The 22,638-nt window shown below is 48.1% G+C and overlaps 2 protein-coding genes across 3 annotated transcripts in view; one reads left to right on the top strand and one right to left on the bottom strand.

The window, feature by feature from the left end:
* LDAH (lipid droplet associated hydrolase) overlaps positions 1-8,151 on the top strand; it is a 120,742-nt gene extending 112,591 nt beyond the window's left edge. For both annotated transcript variants that reach the window (XM_080586039.1, XM_080586040.1), the window contains one exon: positions 4,909-8,151. In XM_080586039.1, the coding sequence (XP_080442165.1) occupies positions 4,909-5,100 (192 nt within the window). In that variant the 3' untranslated portion in view covers positions 5,101-8,151. The remainder of the gene's footprint in view (positions 1-4,908) is intronic.
* A 3,992-nt stretch (positions 8,152-12,143) lies between these two features.
* GDF7 (growth differentiation factor 7) lies at positions 12,144-21,128 on the bottom strand. Its single transcript, XM_080586509.1, is given in 3 exon segments — positions 12,144-18,225; positions 20,658-20,904; positions 20,906-21,128. Coding segments are annotated over 3 exon segments (1,281 nt in total). The 5' UTR covers positions 21,014-21,128; the 3' UTR covers positions 12,144-17,299.
* Between the last annotated feature and the right edge of the window lie 1,510 nt (positions 21,129-22,638).

Here is a 22,638-nt window from a genome sequence, read left to right as displayed (position 1 = left end):
TAGTCTCATTATTTTGGGGGCCTGACTCACCATTTTTGAATGCTTAGGTTGGCAGCAGTTTTTCATTGCTGGTACAGTGGTTGTGCTGACTCAGGACGTCTTTACAGCCATGCACAGTCCACAGGAAAATATGTACTTTACAGATCCATGCAAATCATATACTGCACGCCAGTGTTTCCTACTGTTAATGAAGATTCCATGTGCCTCTGGTTACACATGGTTCATTAATTATGTCTGCCCATGTGCTGCAGTAGCAAAACTACTGGTGTAAAATTGAAGATGAAGATTCTGGATGCTTTTGTTTAAATACGTTTAAAATAAATATCCCTTAATATATTAGGAAAATAAGTAACATCCTAACATCTGTTTTGTGGATGTATATGGTATAGGCAAAGAACAGGGACATTTTACCATTCAGAGGGAGACCCCCAGTGCCACAAATGACATTTAAGCACTGTTGACTTCCATAGCCTCTTTGCAGCATTCTGTATCACTGAAAATTTCCACCTTAATTACAATCCTGCTTTTAGATTTTATAGAATAATCCATTAGTAGGGAACCATTTGGAAAACAATTCTGTATTCTGTTGGCAATTTCTAACTAAAAAACATGTATGTTTAAGTTTTAGATTTGCAGGCATGCTCGCACAGACAGACAGAATGCACACACCGACATTTGCACACAAAATAAGCAGACAAAATAACTACAGCATCAAATAAAGCTCCCCAGCACTACCTGTTGTAAGAGTGTTCTTAGCTGCTTATGACATGCCCTAACTTTCATTCCATTTATGACACGAGTGGCTATCCTGCCTTGATTTCATTTTTTGCTTCAGTCCAAAAGGTTCTACAAGGTCTATGAGGCTGAGGGAAAAAAAATACATTGTTTGCTTATGATAAAAATTCTTGGCTTGGAGAACGAAGCTATTCATTCCACTCAGAGGAGATATGGGCTGAGCCAGCATGTAGGGAACTAGTGAGCGAGAGGTAAATAGAAATAAGGAGGGGGAGGCAGGATGAAATCAAAGGCTCCGTTTGTTCCATCAGAGGTAGGCTTCTAATGCTGTATGAGACAGTGGATTCAAGCTACCCGTGCAAGACTGACATAAGATATACAGGAGCTTTCTGTAGCTACAGTGGAGGCCAAATGGGCTACTCTAACATATCTGTCTTAAGTTGCATGAAAAGTTTATGTATGTGCATCTGAGTCATGCTTTATGAGTTTACTGGTAGGTAATCTAGAGGTGCAGTAGGCAGTAGAGGTGCAGATGACCCCATTAGAGTCAATAGAGATCTACAGAAGAAGTCAAGGTGGAATTTGGCTGCCTTAAACACAGACATCTGCTTTAATTTGGGGCACTGTAGAATATATCCATGTGGCCTCCAGCTGCTTTTCCAGCAGTTTGTGGGTTTCCTGTAAAATCTATGTCATGCCTGTCAGTCTCATGCACAACCCTTCGTATCTAGAGCATCTCACAAAGGCAGCAGGTACCTACACTCAGGCAGCTGAGTTCTGCCCTTCCCGAAGTGCTATTTCACCCACTTCACAGTAGACACCTGCTGTTCCAGCTGAATAGCTTTCTACACACCAATGACTTAATATTGAGTAAATCTTAACAGACTGTGGTGGGAAATTGATACCTAGTACACATGTAAACACCACAAAACAGTTGTATGCATTTAAATGTTTCTATGTAGAACTGAACCCAGTCCTGACACTAGGGAACAACTGGTGGTTGGAGAGAAGTTTGAGGGGTAGAGCTGGGAACAGAGGTTCTAGACTGAAAAAAAAATGTGGAGAATTGCTTGGGGAGAAATTAAGACTCTGAATGGTATGAAGAGACCAGAAGACTGTAATTTGGATTTGCAGGGCAAGAAATTGGGACTAGAATAAAAAGCAGAAGTAGTAGAAATTGGAAATGACTGGGTAAGGAGGATAGAGCTAAAACAATGCGCTGAAGATGGTAGAGCAGTCCTGAAACCAGAAGGGTTGGATGGGACAAGATAGAAGAAGTTGTACTTGGAAAGACTGGACAAAAGACTGGGCAAGGCATGTAGTTGGTAAACATACTGGTCTTTTCTGCTTGGAGTGGAACCTAAATTTCTGAAGTCTTACTGTTCCTGTTCAGGTGCCTTTGGCTATGTTTGCCCTAAAATCAGGAGCAGCACAACAGAGGAGAATTTGCAAAGCAAAATAGTAGGTGGTGAGGACCTGATGTTCTCAATGTAGGTGGTTCAGAGGGTTATTACTTTAACCAACAGTTGCCTGTTCCCGTGGACTGAATGCCCATTAGTGACTGGAGCTCAGTGGGTGTGGTCCTGAAAAGCATACTTTGATTTAGTTTTGGTTGAAAGGGTAATGCTATGCACAGAGGAAAACCAGCTCCTAGATGTTTCAGACTGCACATTCAAACTGATGTAATTTGACATGAATCTCTGTGCTCCCCATCTGCAAAATAGAGATAAAAATGGCCACTAAGGTGTTGCAGAAATAAATTAATAAATGTGAGCATGCATACTCTAGTGGTGTGTGCCAGAGGAATGCACATAAGAAAATAAATTCTGTCTGTAAACCATGAAATATGTAGTAAATAAATCCTGAGGCCACACACAGAATATAAAAAGAAAAATACTATCAAATAGCAGCTCATCAACTGACTGTCATCCTGTCAGTGGATTGAATGAGTCAAGGATCCTTTGGATCATGCAGTGAAGGATTAAACTGTAATGCAAGTATACCAGAGGTGGGCTAAGAATGCACATAAATCTTTTGTTTAGTCATTTCCAAATCTGTGAGTTCTCAAGTTTACAACCCTACCTGGAGAATAGCCCATTTCACAGTTCATGCGGACTAAGCCAAGTACTTTATCCACCTTTGTAAGTGTAAATGACATTTCATCTTTTTTTTCTAAATAATCATGTGATGAGACTCTAGGACTTTAGGACTACTCCATCAAAATACCTAATGATTTCAAGGAGTACTCCATTAAACTGAAATTGCTGCATTTCTTTTCTTATCAGTTTCATAATCATTATTTTTGTATCTGTTGGTAACGGAGCCCAGGATCAAACATAATTTGGTCAGATGTTTGGTTTTCAGAAGATTTGAATGCATTTGGCCATTTTCAACTGGCTTTTTGGAGAATTTTTGCTGATGTGACTTACTATGATTTATGAATAGTCACTGCTGAAGGCAAGATCAAAGGAAAATTTCTGCTAAAGCAAAAAACATACCTTGTTCCCAGCAATTACTTAGTGACAAAATTAATAATGTTTGTTAACATGGTTTATGTTCTATGCACATATGCTTGGAAGTATAACTGGGGTTAGTGTCTATGTAACCGAGGTATTGTATTTTGGATACAGTCAACAGTCAGTAATGTCCAAGATTTGGGTAAGCTTCAATAAGAGAAAAGCAAGTAAGACGAAAACTTGTAACATTTTGTGAAATGCAGTCTGGGCTCTTAGCCCACCTTTACCCCAGTGGGCCAGTAGGGTGCACTTAGTTATATTTCACATGGCTAAAAAATGATGGAATTGAAGATTTTTGCGATTAAAGGAAAATGTTTGTCACCTAAATTATATAAGCATTGCTCAGTTACTCACTGAAGTACAGAAATGACATATGAAACAAATGAGAATAATGGAATTAGGCCGAGCTCTGTGTGTGATATGTTGAGCAATCAACATCCTTCTCATACCTGTATTCGAACATTTTAGTATAAAGAAACCTCATAATTAATCGTGTTCCTGTATAGTTTTAAGTCCATAGGTTTTTACTGTCTCCTAAAGAACCACTCTCCCTTGAATTACTTTATGGAAATGAAAAACATAGCTATAGCATAGAAAGGTGAACACAGGGGAAAATGACTACTTGGGAAAGAAATACAGACAGTGTTTCTAAGAAAGAGAGAAGTCATTTTGTTCAATGTGACATTAACCTGGTATTTTTGACTTCTGTGTTTGGGTGGTCCCAGTAGCACTGACTTCATGTATGTCTTTGACCAAAGTTATTAGGGTAAGTTCAAAAGAAAATGGTCTTTGGTAGAATTTTACTTCCACATTACAATCTAAAAATTGCTCATTGATCTTGAGGAGGTGCTTGTGCTCTACATGCGCTGCACTTCAGAAGGATAAAATTCTCCAAGCAAAAAAAGTTTTGCTTTTGAGAATAACCCAGATGATCTTTAGAGGTTCCTTCCAGTCCACACCATTCTATGATTCTATGATAATTATTATAATGGCATGACTGAACGATTCACCTCTAGTTTACATCTAACACCAAGGCTAGGAAAATAGATGTTCCTTCACCCCCAACCAGGCAGGTGCTTTGAAACCACATCTAAAAGATGCCAATAAGAAAAAGTCACTCATAAACGTGGAGGAACCTCCTGCTTTCTCATACTTTATAACCAGAAAATAAAACAAGAACCAAAAACAAACAAAAAAACCATAGTGCTTAGCGGACTTAGCTAGGACATAGTCTCCATTTTGTTATTTGAGTAAAAAACTAGAAAGCTATTATAAAAAACATAGCTAGTAGCTAGTGAAAACATAACAGCTTACCTGTATAGGGGTGGATGCCATGGACAACCAGATGTTTTGATCCACAATAATAAATCTCTTAAGACACCTGGACTTTTGTCAGCTGACCTCTGTTTTCAGAGATAAGCCCAGAGATAAGCCACAGTTTTACAGATGAGGAAGCAAAGTTACAGAGTATTTAATTGATTTCCTTGTAATTGCAGACTTGGAAATAACCCAAAACTACCAATTTGCTATTTGTCATGGTATGTGCTGGGTCATGAAGCATCCCTTATTTCTAAATAATCCAGTGTTCTTTTCATGGATATTGCTTGGTTCATCGGTAACTTTTCAAATTAATGATTTGATATGCTTTGATTTCTAGCTGATTTTTTACTATGGAACTGGAGACAGCTGGTGTCCACAGAACTACTACGATGAGATCAAAATGGATTTTCCAGACGGGGACATTCGACTTTGTGAGAAAGGCCTCCGCCACGCCTTTGTGCTGGATGCCAGCAAGGAGATGGCTGCCATGATTACAGACTGGTTACAGGATGATCTGACCAAATTATAAGCACTGATTCAATGATCAACAAGAAAACAATACAATTATTTTGTGAACGTGTGATTTTTTGTGAGAGAGTCTGTCCTATTTTTTGTTTGTTTATTATAGATTATGGCTTGTTTTCTACTGAGATGTTTTACAGAAAGTTAAAGAGAGGCTGGCTGGTCCAAAGTATAGTTTTCTCGATTTAATGGTGATGTACCTTCATCCTGTGTCTTCAGAGCTCTGCAGGACTTGGAAAAGTGTGGAATATTTATTGTCTTCTAGCACCCTAGACAACACTGATACTAGATTAACTGACTACAAGTGTACTTGTGTTACTACCACTTCAATTTCTTGCTGAGGAGCTGTCAAGGCCGTATTTGGGGCAGCCCAGTTGGTTTGATTTAGAAAGAAATATCAGGCTACTCTGTATGGATAAAAATCCCCCTGTGGCAATCAGTCCTGGCGTACTGTGAAAAGCCTGGGCCCTCTCCACCTGACTCATCTGTCTGTGCAGCCCTGGCACATGAGTAATGGACACCAGAACTGCCCAAGGCCCCTAACATCTCCTTCAGGTCTGGTGGGGCTGATGGACAGTCCAAGGTCAGGCCAAGTTCAGGCTTTGTACAGGGGAGCTGTGAAGATGAGGTGAAGATGAGGTCCTCCAAGTACCAGAAGGGGTTTAGAGTGCTCCCAAGACTCCACAACGTATTAAGCATAACATAAGGTAGGTGAGGCTGCTCAGCTAGGGAACATATTTGAAGCCCTTGTTTCGTTTTTTCAATTGACTGTAGAGAGGGTAAAGGACCCTGGCCAGAAGAGCCAGTATTACAAGGTGAAGTTGATTGCAAAATCCATATATAACTACCTGTAAGTGCCCAAGCTCTCTGAGCTATCATTCTTCTAATGAAGTCCCTGGGAACAGTGTTTGCTTATCAGCTTTAACGAATTAAACCAGTTTTGATGCTTGCCTGAATTTCAGTTCTTTGCTCTAAGGACTGACGTACGGCATTTTCTGCTAAGCCACAAATTAGGGAAGTCCACCGTGAGAAAACTGCCATTCTGCTGTGATTGCACCCATGGAAGTGCATGAAGTGTTAGTATTTAGAACGCAGTCCTGGCTGTAGCACATTACTGATAAGTGCACTGTGTCTTACATTTTTTCATCCCTCTCCTTTACAGATAGAAAAAAAAAATGTCCTACCACTTGTGATAATACAAGAAATTACAACCTAAAGCGAGAAATGAAAACAATGTGAGTAAGGGGAACAGAGCCAAGTGTAATCAGGAAAAGCTTTCTAGCTGTGAACCTGTGAAATAGACTCCCTGTGGAGTCCATAGGGAGGTTTATAAATAAATAAATAGAACACTACAGCATATAGTCACGGGAAGTCCTGCTCTAGCAAACAAATGAATTTAGATGATGCGTTAGGTATCTAACTTACAAGATTCATTAGCGTATTAATGTACTACTGAGAATGGTGCTGGAGAACGTTTTCTGTGATGAAGGAATACTGAATGATCAGCTCCATACTTACCTTACACGACTATATACACACCTTCCACTTCTCTCTAGATCCCACTTAACTCTTTCACTAATATTTAAAGCAATTTGTGCAATTTAGTTTCTGGATATATTAAACCAGTTTTCAAACCTGCAGCCAGATGGTGGATTTAAGTGACCTTTTTTGCATCATGTGAACTGCTTTGTCTTTTGAGACATCCGCTGGCTTTTCAGATTACACTGCCACAAAATGAAACAGATGCTGATGCTTGAGGCAGAAATGTTGAGACCCCTGTCACAACAGCATGGGGAGGAGCCAGGTGTGCTCAAAGCGAAGGGTCCGTGCCAGTGCAACTGATTCTGGTCATTGGAGAGCCCTGGAACTGACCTTCCTACAGGGCCGTAGTCAGCAATGATCAAAACACTTCTTGTGCTCACCTTGGAAATCCACAGTTGTGCATGTCTGTGTGTCTGTCCGTGTTCAACCAGCCCCCAGATGTTGGCATGGAGTCCTGTTGGAAGTCCTCGTGGCAGATGCTAAACGCATCTGTTGGCCTAGGTGCTCCCTGTGGCAGAATGAGGGTGTGCGTGTCTGCATATGTGTGTGTGTATGTATATATATCCGTATTTATACACACACATATGCACGTGTGTGTATGTTAGCGACACAGAGAATACAGTTCACCTGGTTGTTTTGGTCTATGCATTGATATGGTTAGACAAAACATTTGTTCTTTATACGGAATCACGTAATTGAGCAAGGAATCAGCTTGTAAACGTTGAGCGGTTGTGGTGGATCTTCTGGGAGCAGAAAAAATCTTGCATTAACCAAAGATGACAAGCAGCTATTAAAGCCTGGAAACTGAAGCACCTATGAGAGGCAGTTGTTTACAGTGCATTATTCGTATACTTTGTATGAGAAATTAATTTAGCAATACTTGTACTTGACTTGTGTATTCCTTTTATACGAATGCTAACCTGTTGTTATAAATCCTACTGACTGCATTAAGACCTAAACTGAGATTACTGCAGGATAATGCCTTACGATTTTCTTAAATGAATTTTCTCTAAGATTATGGAAACCATAGTGATTCAATTGCGTCCTTCCTCCTTGAAGCTCTTACCGTAAGGCTAAGATCTGAAAATTCACTACTCTACTCATTGCATAAAAGCATGGGTCTACTTTTCACAGCCGTATTTCCTAAGAGCAGTGGATCTCACACAATGAGAATCCAGCTCTTCTGAAGCCAGTGGTGTTCGCCAGGACCCCAGGCAAAGAGTGTCAAAAGTGCTTATGGTCCAAATGTGCCAACTCACCATAAAAACACAGTGTAATTTTGCCTATTTTAGACTATTTTAGAGTTCTTGGGAAGCCTATCACGAATGCATTGACTGTATGAGGTAGCATCTAATCTTTGTCATTCACACTTGTGCTTAATTGTCAGTCACCACGTGAGTAAACCTGCTAGCTACAATGACTTTGACTCATGTTCGTGTTTTGCTAGATCAATACCTTTTATGACAAAGTACACAAATCCAATAACAAAAATAAAGACATTTGTTGTAAAATGTAATTTGAGTCTTCAATAACTTGTTCGATCCTAGTTCATTATTTCATGCATGCAGAATTTACAAAAATACTTGCCAAAAAACAAATTTCACATGCAGTTTAGACATCTAACCTCAGGGGACATTGGTGGGTGGTAGGCACCTGACAAGTTTAAGCATTTTTATCCAGAGCCACTCCAAAATAATCAGTGTTTCCTCTTGTTCCCTCCAGCTGAGTATTAGCTGCTTTGAATGAACTATAGTGTGCAGGCTAGAAAGGCTTCAGGAAGCTTGGTGAGTGCTTTCCCCGTGTTTATGGTGAAGAATTTGGAGCTGGACTCCAAGCTAAACATCAGTTTCTTGACTCACAGGAGACAGATTGCATACATGAGCCACAACAGATGAACTCTTCTCTGCACTTGAGGTCATTTACGTATTGATTTTATGGAAAACGGGTTTGTATGTGCATCCACTCCCCATCTCTTTCTTTGGTCTAGCGAATTGCCAACAAAGACTTTAAACAAGATGTTCAATGTTATTATTAATCACGTTACTCAAAATATTACCAGATTTGGGTAAACTCGCAAGACCCAGGAGACCCATTTTATTCTGTGTCACAGGTCACACTCAGACTCCCAACTGCAGTAAGTTTCTGAGGCTCATCACTTCCAGGCAAGTGTTCTCTTCTCTGGCACTTTTACAGAGTAAGAATCCTGAGAGCTTTTATGAGTGATCAGGAACAATATACAAGCATGGATTTCTGCAACAGCTGATGGGGTTTATTACAAGCAAAAGATGGTAGCAGTAACAGTACAATCCAGCTGCCAGAAGCGATTGTAGCATCACGCAGAAGTTATGAAACAGGGTAACACGCATGCTCAGATGGCACAGGCAAGGAGACATTTAATTAGAGGCTGTTTTCAACTCCTTAAGCTGATAGTAAATGGAGTAGGTTTTTCCATTCCACATATTGCAGGAACGTGCTTGCAGGAAAGCAGTTGTGTTGCGGTTTTTTACCAGTTTGCAGTAGCTAATAAAATACAGAATGTTAAGACATCTGACTCATTCTGCAGAGCAGTGCTTGCCAGCCAGTTACTTGGAGGAGATTTTTTGCCATCCCACTTGAAGCAATTCACAATGAAAAAGGCAATGGGGGACTGCTCCTCATTTTCCCTGTTTATGAGCATCTTGCTCAAACTCACTTGAAGCACCCACCCAGCCCCACCTCTAAAATGCTGTGCTTCATTTATTAAGAGAAATCCACGTGTATGAAGACCAGATGGCTTGGAATCGGGGAAAAAACAGGCTTTCCCAATGTCAGAACTACTCGTTTTCCCTCACAGACACCCTTAAAATTTAAGAATCCCGCTGTTCCAACCTGACTTGTTCAAAAAAGGAAAAACATTTTATTTATATTCAAATGTTTTGACATGTTAACATCATCTGCTTTCACCATGCATGGGATACTGCAAGTGATCAGTGTTTATTAAGAAGGAACCTTTATTTTCACGCCCACAAAAACTCTCTTTAAGCATCCAGAATGAAAGGGACTGCACAGCAATAGCTACAGCCTCGGTGAAGTCAATAGGATTGCACACAAGCTTAGAGAGACCCACGTGCTCAATTGACTGAGACTAGGGCCATGAAGACCTTCAGTATGACAGAAAACATGGCATTAACTGTAAGACAGGAGCTTTCTTATATCTTCATATCCCTACTGGTTTGCATCAAAATAGGACATTCCAACAGCAGGATTCTTGCAGAATTAGCACTTCATGATAACAAGGATTTAGGTTTTCAAAGTAACAAGAGCATGCCTATGTAATAGTAAAAGTAGGCCTGGCTCACCCTGTTTACCCCTAGTTCATAAAGCAGTGCTCCACCCCAAAAAATGCCTAGATTCCCTCTCTGGTCTAAATTTATCTAATCTATCTGATCTAAATACAGGGGTACCAGATCTCCCTCTTGAGGTCCTGGCAGGCACCAACTTATTTATCTATCTATCTATCTATCCACCTACCTACCTACCTTTCTATCTATCTATCTATTTAGTTATTACTAAATAAGGACAATTGCTTTAGGGTTAAGTCACTAGATGCCCAAGTCAGACTATGTCCTCATTTAGCACCGTCTTCCACTATGTGTAGAAGTGTCCCTGGACATCTTATCTGTCTCTGCTGTGCCTCTGATTTCTCTCAGATACGGATTGACCATGGCAATGCTTGGTTTTCAGAATATATCTGAAGATTAAGTAGTTTATTTTGTAAACCACATGAATAGTCTGAAGTCCTATTAGATTTTGTTGAAGACATGACTGGATTCCTGTGAATAATCATTTGGTCCCACCCTTACAAATTTTGTTGAAAATAAAAGATAATACTTTCCTGTAAAACTGCACATGCAGCAGGCAGGCACTGTGGTAACCTGTCTTCCCCCACACGCCTAACCAGAGAACTTGTGCTACATGTACATTTACAGCCAATCTAACTGTAAATGAGTATGTGAGGGTGCCCGAAAAATGGCTCGTTTTTGGTATGTCACCTCAAGTGCCCCGGGAGAAGAAATCACCATGCACGTCTCCAGATGAACCATGTGTTTGTGTGTGCTTAAGATGAAGGGACAGACTAGAAAATACCAGTGTTGTGAGAATTAATATTGAAGTCCTTCAGGCAACCCCCTCATCATCAGTTCTCCATGTTGTTTCTCCTGATTTTAGAAAGTGAGGTTGCTCTGTTGTGGCTGAAACACATACCCGATGCCTCGAAGGCCTCTTCCATGCTTCCAAATATGCCTTATTCCACATCTGCATGTTCACAATATTGTGTGTGGTGGAGATGTATTGGAGGCAGTCTTAACCCTACCACATTCATCTGCTGTCCCCAAGTCACTTTGGTGATGACCATTGCAGGAACCATGCTACAGCAGCTCACTCAGCCTGAAACTTCTCTTATTTCAACTATGCAATCCTAGTGAAAGCAGATCAGAAAAAGGTCATATAGCTATTTGAAGCCCCACCTAGAATGTGTTTCATATAAAGACAACCTAATCTTACAGATTCCCTGCCTTCTGGATGCCCCATAACTTTTAAAGTTCTCATCTAAGAATGCGAAAGGGTTTCATGACCCAGTGTGCTTTATTAAGCTATTAAAAATAAAAAATAAAAGGCTTTGAAAGAGTGAGGAAGGGAATTAGGAGAATGAGAAAAAAATAAAAACCAGTATTAAAATCAATATGTAATAAAAAATAAAAAAGTAATAGTAATATACAGTCTAATCGCTAGAATACTAGGATATGTACCATGTGTACGAGTGATACCTAACAGGAATGAAACTACTAGGCCTGATCTGGGGGAAAAGAATTCCCCGCTATATTTTTCCAAGTATATTTTCATTTACCAAGTTTTGAAATCCAAAATTTCTTCCTCATTTCCTAATGGGATATTTTTACCAGATGCAAACAGACCGGGCTCGTCCCACCCCTCCTTAGGAAGGCCAATGCCTTGGGCTCCCTTTGCAGTGACTTCTGGATGTCAGGCTCCTGCAGAGGCAAAGTCTTGTGCTCAAGTCAAACCCATCAGGAAAGCTTTGCGTGGTCACAAGCATGATGTGAGCATGAGGGATTTCCCCCAGTTGTCATATTACCCCTTCAATTTTTTGTTTCTAAGCCTCTAAAGCTTCCCATTCAAGTCAATGGTGAGCACCCTGCTTGGCTGAGTGGCCGGAGCTGGGTAGCTACAGGTCAAGGCAGAACTGTATTCAGAAGCACAGGGAAGAAAAGGGATGTACCTTTGGATGACAAATCCATTGCAAACGCTCACTGTTCTTCCACTTTTTCCCTTGAAAAATACCTGAGCTTGCCAGGGAAGGCAGTGTAAAATGAATGGCTTTTTTGTATTTGTTTTTTATAACCTAGGTAGCCCAGGAAGTCAGTATGACTTATGAAGGACGCTCTAAAATGAGCCATTTGGTTTTGATACACAGGCACAAGTCAACAAAAGAAAAACTCTTGCAGGAATCTATTTATCAATAAAATATTTAATAAACTTATCTGTACAAAATATTAAAAAGGTTATTGAAGAGTATACAAGAATACTTATTTAACAAATATATACTGCTATATAATATATTCAAGAAAATATAGATTGCTGTTTACAGTTCATTTACAATCCAATATGTACAATCTATTTAAATTTTAGAATACATACAAACAATGCATTTACACCATCACTTACAGAACTATCTTCTTTAGAGATATTTCACACACTCAAACCTGGAAAAGCTGAACAAATACATGGATAGTTTAGAGGCACACACAGGGATACAAGTATTGCTTCAAAAAATTAACTACTAGAGATACGGCTATTGGGAACTTGAGTCCTTTTTCATTTATTGATATTTTCCTTTCTATTCAAAGGAAAGAAGACATAAATAAAACCATGACTGACCAGCAGAGAGGCACGTTTTGTCAAAAGAGCTCCAGATAGTCTTGACCCGACTTCAGAAAAAGAACAGGCACTGATAGGCTATGTGGTAATTCAGCAAACTGGATACACAAGCACGACTGGCATTACCCCGGGCTGCATCTAAGCTGGGGAGCACCGAGAACAGAGCAGGTCCTCCCTGCACAGAAGTGCCTTCAGTTCTTGGGAGCAGCGCCTTCACCAGCTTTGCCAGCAAGGAGCAGGAGTGTGACGCGGGGCCAGTGACTTCAGGGGTCAAGGCTGGATCAAACCCCACAGCTAAGGTTTAAGAGCTTGATTTTCAGAGGCACGGCGCTTCAGAAACTCAGGCCTTTCTTTTGGGGCACGACTTACATCCCACAGGTTAACGTGCTCACGTGGGATGAATGTAACCAGCGTGGTCACCCCCTCCCTGCCCAAGGAAAGTGCCCCAGTCTCAGCTGACCACAGCCAAAGCAACCACGGCACTTCAGCACCTCCTCAGTGACTAAGGCCTGGTGTCTCCACAAGCAACCATTCCTCGTCCTGCCCTGTGGAAGTCCTTTAATGCCCCGCTGCTGCCAGCACTACGGGTGCGAGCCCTCGGCCTAGGGACCAGCAGGGAGCAAGGCAGCCCTAGGCTCAGCCTCCTCTCTGCTCCCCTCCTCTCTGTTCTTCTAGGCAGGGTTGAGGAAGCAGAAAAAACTTCTACATGGAGGAACACCATGGAGAATGCTGCCATCTCTCCCAAGACTGAGACCAAAGCCGGCGCCACAGCACTCAGTGAGGCCGGGCCTTACCCAGTGTCTTGTTCCTGTTAATCCTCCACTAGTGGAGACCTGGGTGACACCACTGAAGGTTCATAACACAGCAAAGTGGAAAGTTTCCATTGGGAAAAGCACCTGAACGTCTGACTCATCATGAAAAAGTCCTCTCCTCCCACCACCTTCGACCCCACCAGACCTGTGGCCCTGCAGGCCCATGCTCGTGGCCACAGATGGTGCCTGCAGCTCCCTCAGCCTTCCCGTCCTCACTTTCTCCACTCCCCAACCCCGTGCTCCCCATTCTGAAAACCCAAAATATGAACACAAGTATCAAGACTAAAAAACGAGCTCACAAAATATCAGATTGAATGCTAGAGTGGCGATGACAGAAAAAATCGGGGAAAAAAAAGAAAAAAAAGAAGAGCAAAACCTGCTGAAAAATGGCCGGGTTTCGTTTGGGGCCACTTCTGGGAATAGATCAAGCTTTGGTTTAGGATGTTTAATAGTAACGTACTTGAAAATGCTTTGCTGCCTAATGCTTCCTGCTCTACTCCACTCATCCTAAAGTTAAACATGGGTGCATCAGCCTCTTGTGCTTCCCCCTCCATGGCATAAACCAGGCTCCTCTCCAGTACAGCCAATTCAGGAGGACTGCTCTGATACCAGTACCAGCAGAAGGGAAAGCAGGACCTACATGTGTCCTGAGGTGCAAGGCTGTAAAATATCCTTCAAGATGTAGGGTGGGGTCCTTGGTTAGTGTTTTCTACCAGCAAGAGTTCCAAATTTTGGTTGTTTTTTGTTTGCTTGTTTGTTTGTTTGTTTTAAAGGTCCAGGACACTTGCTGATATAGCATAACTGACTTTCAGAGAGAGCTTTGCATTTCCATGTACACAGCAATGCACTGTGTTATGAATAAAGAGCCTTAAAAGAGTAAGGGCAGATGGTTTTGGCATGGAAGACATAAACCAACTTATAACAAAACTCAGCGTGTTAGATGCACCAGCCTGGTACAACACCTCACTCTTACCAGAGATCAGTTTGAAGACAGGAGGGGCAGAAAAACTCTCCCCCACGTGCCTGCGGTTACGTGGGAGCCAGCAAGGTGACCGCCACTAAAAAAACACTTCAAGGTTTGTGGGATAGGGGCCTAAAACTGCCAACGGGAGAAGTGGCTGCTTGCTTTGCAAAGGGAGTGTGACCAATAAATCACCGCAGACCTTCCCAGCTTTCCCCAGCAGCGAGAGCTGTGCAGTCAAGATGTGAGTTAAAATCCAGATGGTGCAAACGCACACAGAACTGGCTGGCACTCAGGTTTGAGCAGAAGGCAGGCTTGGGGTCTGCTCTTTACGTAAAGTGGTACATTGCCAGCCTTTTCCTCATGGGTACGCCAAGCATCAGCAAACAGCCAAGGAGGACATGGTTGCTCCATCTGCCATTGCTGACCAGAAGCACGGCTGCTGGCATCGATGCAGCAATGCCAGGGCAAAGCTACGAACATCCATTGCTGTGCCAGAGGATATTCATCTCCCTTCTACATCTGGTTTGAAGCAGGATGCAAAAAGTGTGGGGGTGTTATTTTAAGAGAATTAAAAAGCAATTACTCATTTTTTAAAAAATGGAAAAGGAAAATGGCAAAAATCAGCATTTCCTGGGAAACCTTTTTGGGCCAGAAGTCACCGTGGGCACTCAGGCAGTTAAACTGGGCACAAAAGATCTAGCTTCTGCCTGTCCCTGCTTTGGGACCCCACCAGGCTTAAGCACAGGCTCTGGTTTTATAGACCTCAACGAGCCTAAGGCAAGGCACATGCACCAGGCTTGGTCTGACCACGCACACTTCCCCAAATCCCAGCTCAGTGCTTTCAAATCGTTTTTGGGTCACTCTGCAACTTTCCCTGCTCCTAAGCCATCACCACCCCATGCAAGTGGTGGAGCCCACTGAACACACACTGTTCTTTACAAATGCCTGATATTTCTAGCTTCACTGTAATTATAGCCTGCAGTTAAAATTGGTGCTGGAGGTCAGACAAATCCTCCAGCAGAATATATTCTGCATGGAATTGGTTGTTGTCTTTTTTTTTTTTTTTTCCTGGAAAGGTTGTATAAATACTGCAGATTGGGAACCTATAATTCTCCATTCAAATCACCCCGAGCCTACTGAATTCACCTTTGTCCACGCTCAGCCTCTCGTCTCCTATTTATAATGCTTACATGTGCTCGAAAATCAGCTCAGGCAGGAGGCGACTGATCAGAAATGCAATTTTACTGGATGGTTTCAATGACTTTCCCCCTTGAGAGTAAGCCCCCAGCAGGACCTAGCCTTACCTATCCCAATGTAGAGATCTTCACCAAAAAACAACGTGCCTGATTTAGAGAGAGGTGATTGATTCCTGCATGGGTGAAACCACAGACAGCATCGTCGCCAGCACTCTGCACTCTCCCCAGAAACTCCCTCTTCTCATTTATTTCAGTGATGCAGGCTGTGAACCTTCAGCAACCGAGCCACAACTTCTCTCCCCAGGGTGCTGATGTGCCCTCGGACACGGCTCCCCGTCCCGCAGGCAGGGGGCTGAGGCTCTCAGCAGCCACCAGCCCGCGGGGCTGCCAGGAGCTGTGTGTATATATGTGCATATATGTGTATACGTATATATAGCTTGCCTGGTTTTGAACTGCCCAAAAACCTCCACCGCAAATATTTGGAGGAAAGGGGAGGGAGTAAAAGAAACAAAAACATGAAAAATTAAAAAAAAAATGAAGTTTCAGCAGTGAGAAAACCAACAGGGATTGAAAAATGTGGTACGGGGAAGCTCGGTGACTCTGTGCACACCGTGGTGCCAGCCTCCTCCTGCTGTGATTTCTGCTGGCGCTAACGCTGAGCCCGGCGTGAGACCTGCCAGCCCTCCCCGGCCCCTCCTCACCACGCGGGGTGACCACGGTGGGAAAAAACAAAACAGAAACACCAGCAGCAAGAAAAGCTGCTGGCACGGCCACGCTCCTTGAGATGCCCCTGAGATGGAGGACGAGGAGCTCGACAGGAAAAAAAAGAAAAAAAAAAATTCAGTGGGGATTTTTCTCCCCCAAGGCAAACTCCTGTAGCCAGTGAGCACCGATATTTATAAGGCAAGAGCTTGACCACCAGCAAAAAAACAAATTATCCATCCAAAGCAAAACCTGTACAAACCCATCCCTGACCTATGCCAATGTAGCCACGAGGCCGAAGCTCGGTACCAAAAGCCACCAAGGCAGAGCAGAGCCCTCACGGCTTCCCACAGCTCCTTGCCGATGCCAGGTTCTCTGGTTTGAAGGCATGATTTATGCTCAGCTCCAGAGTTCCTGAGATGCTGCAGTCCCCTTAGCACAGCCCAGAGCACCCTGCTCTACCCAGCTCAGCTGTTTGCGAGTTAAAAGTCTCTTTTTTGGTGGATCCGGGCTCCCTCAGGGGACGAGGGAGAGGCAGGGAGGGATGGAGCTCGCTGTAAAACTGGTGCCAGAGGAAGGTGGGGTGGAGCCTGGCCTTTTTATAGCCAGATTATTTGGAAAAATAAGAACCCAAGCTAAATGGCTCTTCCCTGGGGAACCTGGGGCTTTGCTTCTCCCCAGATACACCGAAGATGTGTCCTTTTACACTCCGAAAAGAGAGCTCCCACCGCCCCTGCACCCCGCTGCCACGGCCGGAGGGCGATGCTGATCGACGCTCCGTCCCTCCCACCTTCCTCCGCCGAGGCAATTTGGCAGAAAACCCCAAAACTTTGAGAAAGAAGCTGTCTGCGGGGTGGGTCTCCCCATCCCTCCCAGGCTCACGGCCAGGGCAGCCCCGGGAGGGCAGGGGGCTCTTAGCTTGGCTTTTGGGAAGGCACACACCAGGATGCATATGTATATATATATATATATATTTTATATATATATATATTTCTATTTATATATATAAAATGGGGCTGCCAGGCGGGGCAGGGAGGGGGAGAGCTGCAGAAATTGCTACCTGCAGCCGCACGTCTCCACGACCATGTCCTCGTACTGCTTGTAAACCACGTTGTTCCCGGAGTCTATGTAGAGGATGCTGATGGGGCTGAGCTTGGAGGGCACGCAGCAGCTCGGGGGGGTGGACTCCGGGTCCATGGAGTTCATCAGGGTCTGGATGATGGCGTGGTTGGTGGGCTCCAGGTGGGAGCGCAGGGGGAAGTCGCACACCCCCTCGCAGTGATACGCCTCGTAATCCAGGGGGGCGATGATCCAGTCGTCCCAGCCCAGCTCCTTGAAGTTCACGTGCAGGGGCTTCCTGCTGCAGCGGGTCTTGGCCTTCTTCCCGTGGCCTCTGCCCCCGGCGCGGCCGGCGACGGCGGCGGTCCTCCTCTTCCTCCGCTTGGGGTACGCCTCCCGGCCGGGATCGGGGGGCTCCAGGAACGGGGGGCTGCCCAGAGCCTTGATCTTATCCCGGATCTCCTTGAAGAGGTTCTCCTTCCTCTGCGTGCGGGAGAAGGCCACGAGCAGGGCTCGCTCGTGGGGCTGCGGCCGGGGCTTGCTGAAGCCCAGCTGCCGGGGGGGCAGGAGCCGCCCCGACTGATCCGACACGATCCTCAGCAGGAAGCACAGCAGCTTGCCCGACGGAGACCTCTCCCTGCGGCCCCGCAGCGCTTCCCAGACGTCGAACACCTCCCACCTGGAGGAGCCCGCGTCCAAAACGTCTGCAGCCCTGGAGTCCAGCAGCCGGGGCTCCTCGCCGTCGCGGCTGGGGCAGGTGGAGAGGAGGAGGTGGTGGAAGGTGCCTTCGGGGGACAGGGCCAAGCTGCGGTTTTCGGGGAGGGCGCGCAGGACCCGCAGCTCCGCGCCCGTCACCTCCTCTGCCTCGGGCAGGCTGGAGATGTCGAAGAGGTACCGCTGCTCGGGGGTGGACAGGGAGGCATCTGGAAGAGATAAAAACACACAAACCGAAAAAAAAAAAAAAAAAAGAAAAAGAATATAAAAACCCAGCCAGCTGAAGCCAAGCTCTTGCTGCAGAGGCGCGAGGAGCGAACGGGGGAGAAGGCACGCTGAGCATCCCAGAGGGGAGGGACGCGGCAGTGTGTCCCAGCAGGGTCACCCTGCCTGGAGGTGGTGGGAACAAAACGGGGAGGAGAAGGCGGGGAGGGAGGGAGGGAAGGAGGGACGGAGGGAGGAATGGAAGCGGCTCCCCGTGTCCCGAGGTGTCCTCTGCCTCCTCCTGAGCGTTTCAGTGCCCCCAGCTGCGGGGCACATTGCCGCCCCGCACCCGTTTTGGCACGGGAAGCCCCCTCCGGCACCGCGCGGTGCAGTCCCCAGTGCGCAGGCTGTCACCGGGTGCTCCTGCCCTTTGTCCCCCCTGCCTCCAGCCCTCGGCCATGCCAAGGAAAATGCTGCAAAAAAATCTCCTTTTCCCTCGCAGGCAGGGTGCGCCCGTCGGGGATGCTGCTTCGGGGTGTCTGGCACAGGAGCTGAAAGTGAGCCCAGCCTGCTTTTGTCACTATTTTTGGTGGGTCCAAAGCCCGAACATAGACTCGTGCAGTTTCTGGTACTGATTAAATACACTAGATGTGAATTAAAAAAAAAAAATACAAGAAGAAGCGGTGGCAGAGGGGAAGATGAATGAGTTCTGGGAGGCTTGGTGTTTTGTTTTCCCCTCTCTAACCCGACCAGGGCGTGCAGCAAACGCCGCTGCCGAGCCCCAGCCCCGCGGTTACCCCAACCTGTGCCCGCAGAGCCCGATGCCCCCGCGCCACAGCCCGCACCATGCTCCTCGTGGGAAAGACTTTTCTCCCCGTCATTTATATTATGATTATTTTCTTTTAAAGCAGCTCTAAAACTCCTGCGAGGCCAGATAAGGAGATCCCTTTCAAGAGTGCATCTGGTTTCGTTTTGCGCTGCAGCTCGCGGGGCACTGCCCTCCCTCCCGCCGGAGCATCTTCCCCCGGACCCCGCTCGGTCCCCGGCCGCTCCCAGCACCAGCCCCCTGCCCACACCGCCAGCAGGATGCGGCCCCGCAGCGGGCAGGGGGCTGGGGGGGCTCCGCACCCCAGCGGCACCCACCGGATTGGGGGGGGGGGGCTGCTTTTCCCTTTGGCTTTTCATTGTATTTCGATCGGGGGGCTCTGATTTAATGTTTTTTTTTTGTTGTTTTTGTTTTTTTCCCCATGAAAACTTCGTTGGGAGGATGCGATGGGTACGCGGGCATATATAAAAATACATCGTTAAGCGTGCCTGTGCGTCTGTTCGATGCTTAGCGTTAGATCTGGGGGTGTGAAGGGGGGGAAAAAAAGGGGGAGAAGGGGAAAGGGACCTCGAGGCAGAGCCCCCCGAGCAGCTGCACTCCGTCCCCGTCCCGGCCCCAAAATCTCCGCACCCCGCACCGCAGCCCCAGCGGCATCCCCGGCGCCACCCTCGCCGTCTGAGCATCCCTACCCGCCCCGGGCCGGTCCCCGCTCTCCCCCAGCCCCAACCCCGTCCACGACCCCGTTCGCCACCCCCTGCATCCCCCCCCCACCCCTCCCGGCCTTTTTCGGAGCCCGATCCCCGCGCACGGCCCCGTTCCCTATGAACACACCGCGGAAGGGGCGTCCCGCACCGCGCACAGCCCCGTACCCGAAACGGGGGACCCCGCTCCCAAAAGATCTCCATCCCACCGCGGAGACCCCGTCCCACTCCCCAGAGAGCCTCATCCCGCTGCGGAGACCCCATCCCGGTCCCCGACGAGCCCTATCCCATTGCGCAGCTCCCATCCCGCTCCCCAAGGAGCCTCATCCTACCGCACAGACCCCATCCTACTCCCCAGGGAGCCTCATCCCATTGCGCAGACCCCATCCCACTCCCCAAGGATCACCATTCAGCTGCGGAGACCCCATCCCGGTCCCCAAGGAGCCTCATCCCACTGCGCAGCCCCCACTCCGGTCCCCAGCGAGCTTCATCCCTTTGCGCAGCCCCCAGCCCGGTCCCCAACGAGCCCTGTCCCACTGCGGAGATCCCATCCCGGTCCCAACCGAGCCCTGTCCCATTGCGCAGCCCCCATCCCGGTCCCCAACGAGCCCTGTCCCATTGCGCAGCCCCCAGCCCGGTCCCCAACGAGCCCTGTCCCACTGCGGAGATCTCATCCCGGTCCCAACCGAGCCCTGTCCCACTGCGCAGCCCCCACCTCGGTCCCCAACGAGACCCACCCCGGTCCCCAGCGACCCCCATCCCATTGCGCAGCCCCCACCCCGCTCCCCATCCCCCGGCACAGCCCCCCTCCCCCCCCTTCCCCCCCCCTACAAACCCCATCCCGCCGCGCACCCCCCCCCACACACACACACACCCCGGCCCCCCAGGGCCACCCCCCCCGGGCTCTCACCGCTGCGTCCCCGCTCCGCGAAGCCCGTCACCGTGGCGGCGGGGCGGGCGGCACCCCGGCGGGCGGCCAGGCGCTGGTAGAGGGCCACCATGTAGTGGTGGGGCACCACGGTGCCGTTGCGCGGCGGAGGAGAGGAGGAGGAGGAGGAGGAGGAGGAGGAGGAGGAGGAGGAGGAGACGGAGGAGGAGGAGGAAGAGGAGGAGGAGGAGGAGGAGGAGGAAGGCGCGGCCGCCGAGGGTCGCGGGGGGGGACGCCGCCGGCTGGCCGAGCACGGCGGCTGCCTCCAGCCCCCGGCGGAGGCGGCAGGCTCCGAGGAGGCAGAGGCAGATGGCGGCGGCGGCGGCGGGGAGGCGCATGGCGGCGGCCGGGGCGCTCGGCGCGGTGCTGCTGCCGCCGCCGCTCCCCGCCGCCTTTTGAGCATCGTCCTTCGCCCCGGCGCCGCCGCCGCCGCCGCCGCCGCCGCCTTCGCCGCCGCCGTCGCCGCCGCCGCCGTCGCCTCCCGCCCGCGGCGCCCCCTGCCGGCAGCGCGGCCCCGCCCGGGCGCCGCCCCCGCCCCAAATCCTCCGGCCCCCCCCCCCCGCCCCAAATCCTCCGCCCCCCTCCCTTTCTCCCCCCCCCCCCCATCCCCGTCTTTGTCCGCAGGTGAGCCTCCCCCCCCTCCCCCCCGACGTGGTTCCTAAATGGGGTAGGGGGAGCCGCTAAGTGCTCGGAGGGGTTATAGGGAGAAAGGGGGATCGGGGGGGGGGGGGGGGGGAAGGGGGGGGAAGCCCGATTTGGGATGGATGGGAAAATGGGGTTTGTGTGTGGTGGGGGAGACCCTAAGCGTGTTGGTGGAGGGGGTAACGGAACGGAGGTGGGACCCGCGTGATGCAGGGTGAGAGTTACTTGGGGTGGGGGCACCTTGTTGTGGGGAGGGGACACCTCCAGCACTTGCTTTGGAGGGCAGCCCTCGGTGCCAGGCTGGAGGGGACACCCATGCCTCCCCTTCCACCATTTGGGTAGGGGCACCCCCCAACCCTAACCCCAATCCCAACCCCAATACCTACCCTAACCCCAACCCCAACCCCAACCCCAATGCCTACCCCAACCCTAACCCTAACCCCAATCCCAACCTCAACCCCAATCCCTACCCCTACCCCAATCCCAACCCCAACCCCAACCCTAACCCCAACCCCTACCCTAAACCCAACCCCAATCCCTATCCCAACCCCAATCCCTACCCCAATCCCAACCCCAATCCCCAACCCCAGTCCCCGAGCACTTCGGGGCAGGGGTTTTCACCCCGCAGTGCTGGGGATGCAGACCCCAGCCGGGGGACCCGGACACCGGTGGCCCCGGGGACCCTCTGCCCGCCCCGGGACACTGAGCCCACAGCAAAACAAAGCCCGGCCGTGCTGCGGGCTGATGTTTTCCCTCACACGGAGGGTTTCCTTGGTAAAATTCAGATGTTTCCTTGGGTCTCGATTAAAATAACAATGTGGGGTATTTACTAGGATGTTATTTCAAGTCTCTTAAGTCCCTGGTTATGTCTGTTGCGATTTCTCCGCAAATACAAAAACAAGCGCTGTGATGATTTATTGGAAGGAATGTAGGTGTTTCGCCAAAACAAACACGGCGTTTTTCCTCTCCCCCCCCCCCCCCCCCAAACAATCGCTTCTCACGAGCGTTGTCACTCCGGCCTCTCGCATTTCTTTCGGCTGGGGTTTTACAGGTGCTTTGGTCGCGGGATCACCAGCGGGTTTCTAATGCCAACCGGCGGATTTGCTCCGTCCGTGCACGTAGCGGCGAGGAGCCGCCGGAGCTCCCGGGACGACGTCCCGATTTGCACGCCTCGCACACTTGCACGGTCTTTGCTCGCCGTCTGCACGCCCGACACGGCTTGCACAACGCCCGCGTGGCATTCGCATGGCTTCAGTGGTGTTTGCATGATGTTTGCGTGGCTTCCGCGCTTTACTTTTGCACGCTTTGTCCAATCTGCACA

Source organism: Anser brachyrhynchus (genome assembly GCF_964034855.1).
Source record: "Anser brachyrhynchus genome assembly, chromosome: 3".
In the NCBI taxonomy this organism is placed as follows: domain Eukaryota; kingdom Metazoa; phylum Chordata; class Aves; order Anseriformes; family Anatidae; genus Anser; species Anser brachyrhynchus.
This window is presented reverse-complemented; position numbering and strand designations above follow the sequence as displayed.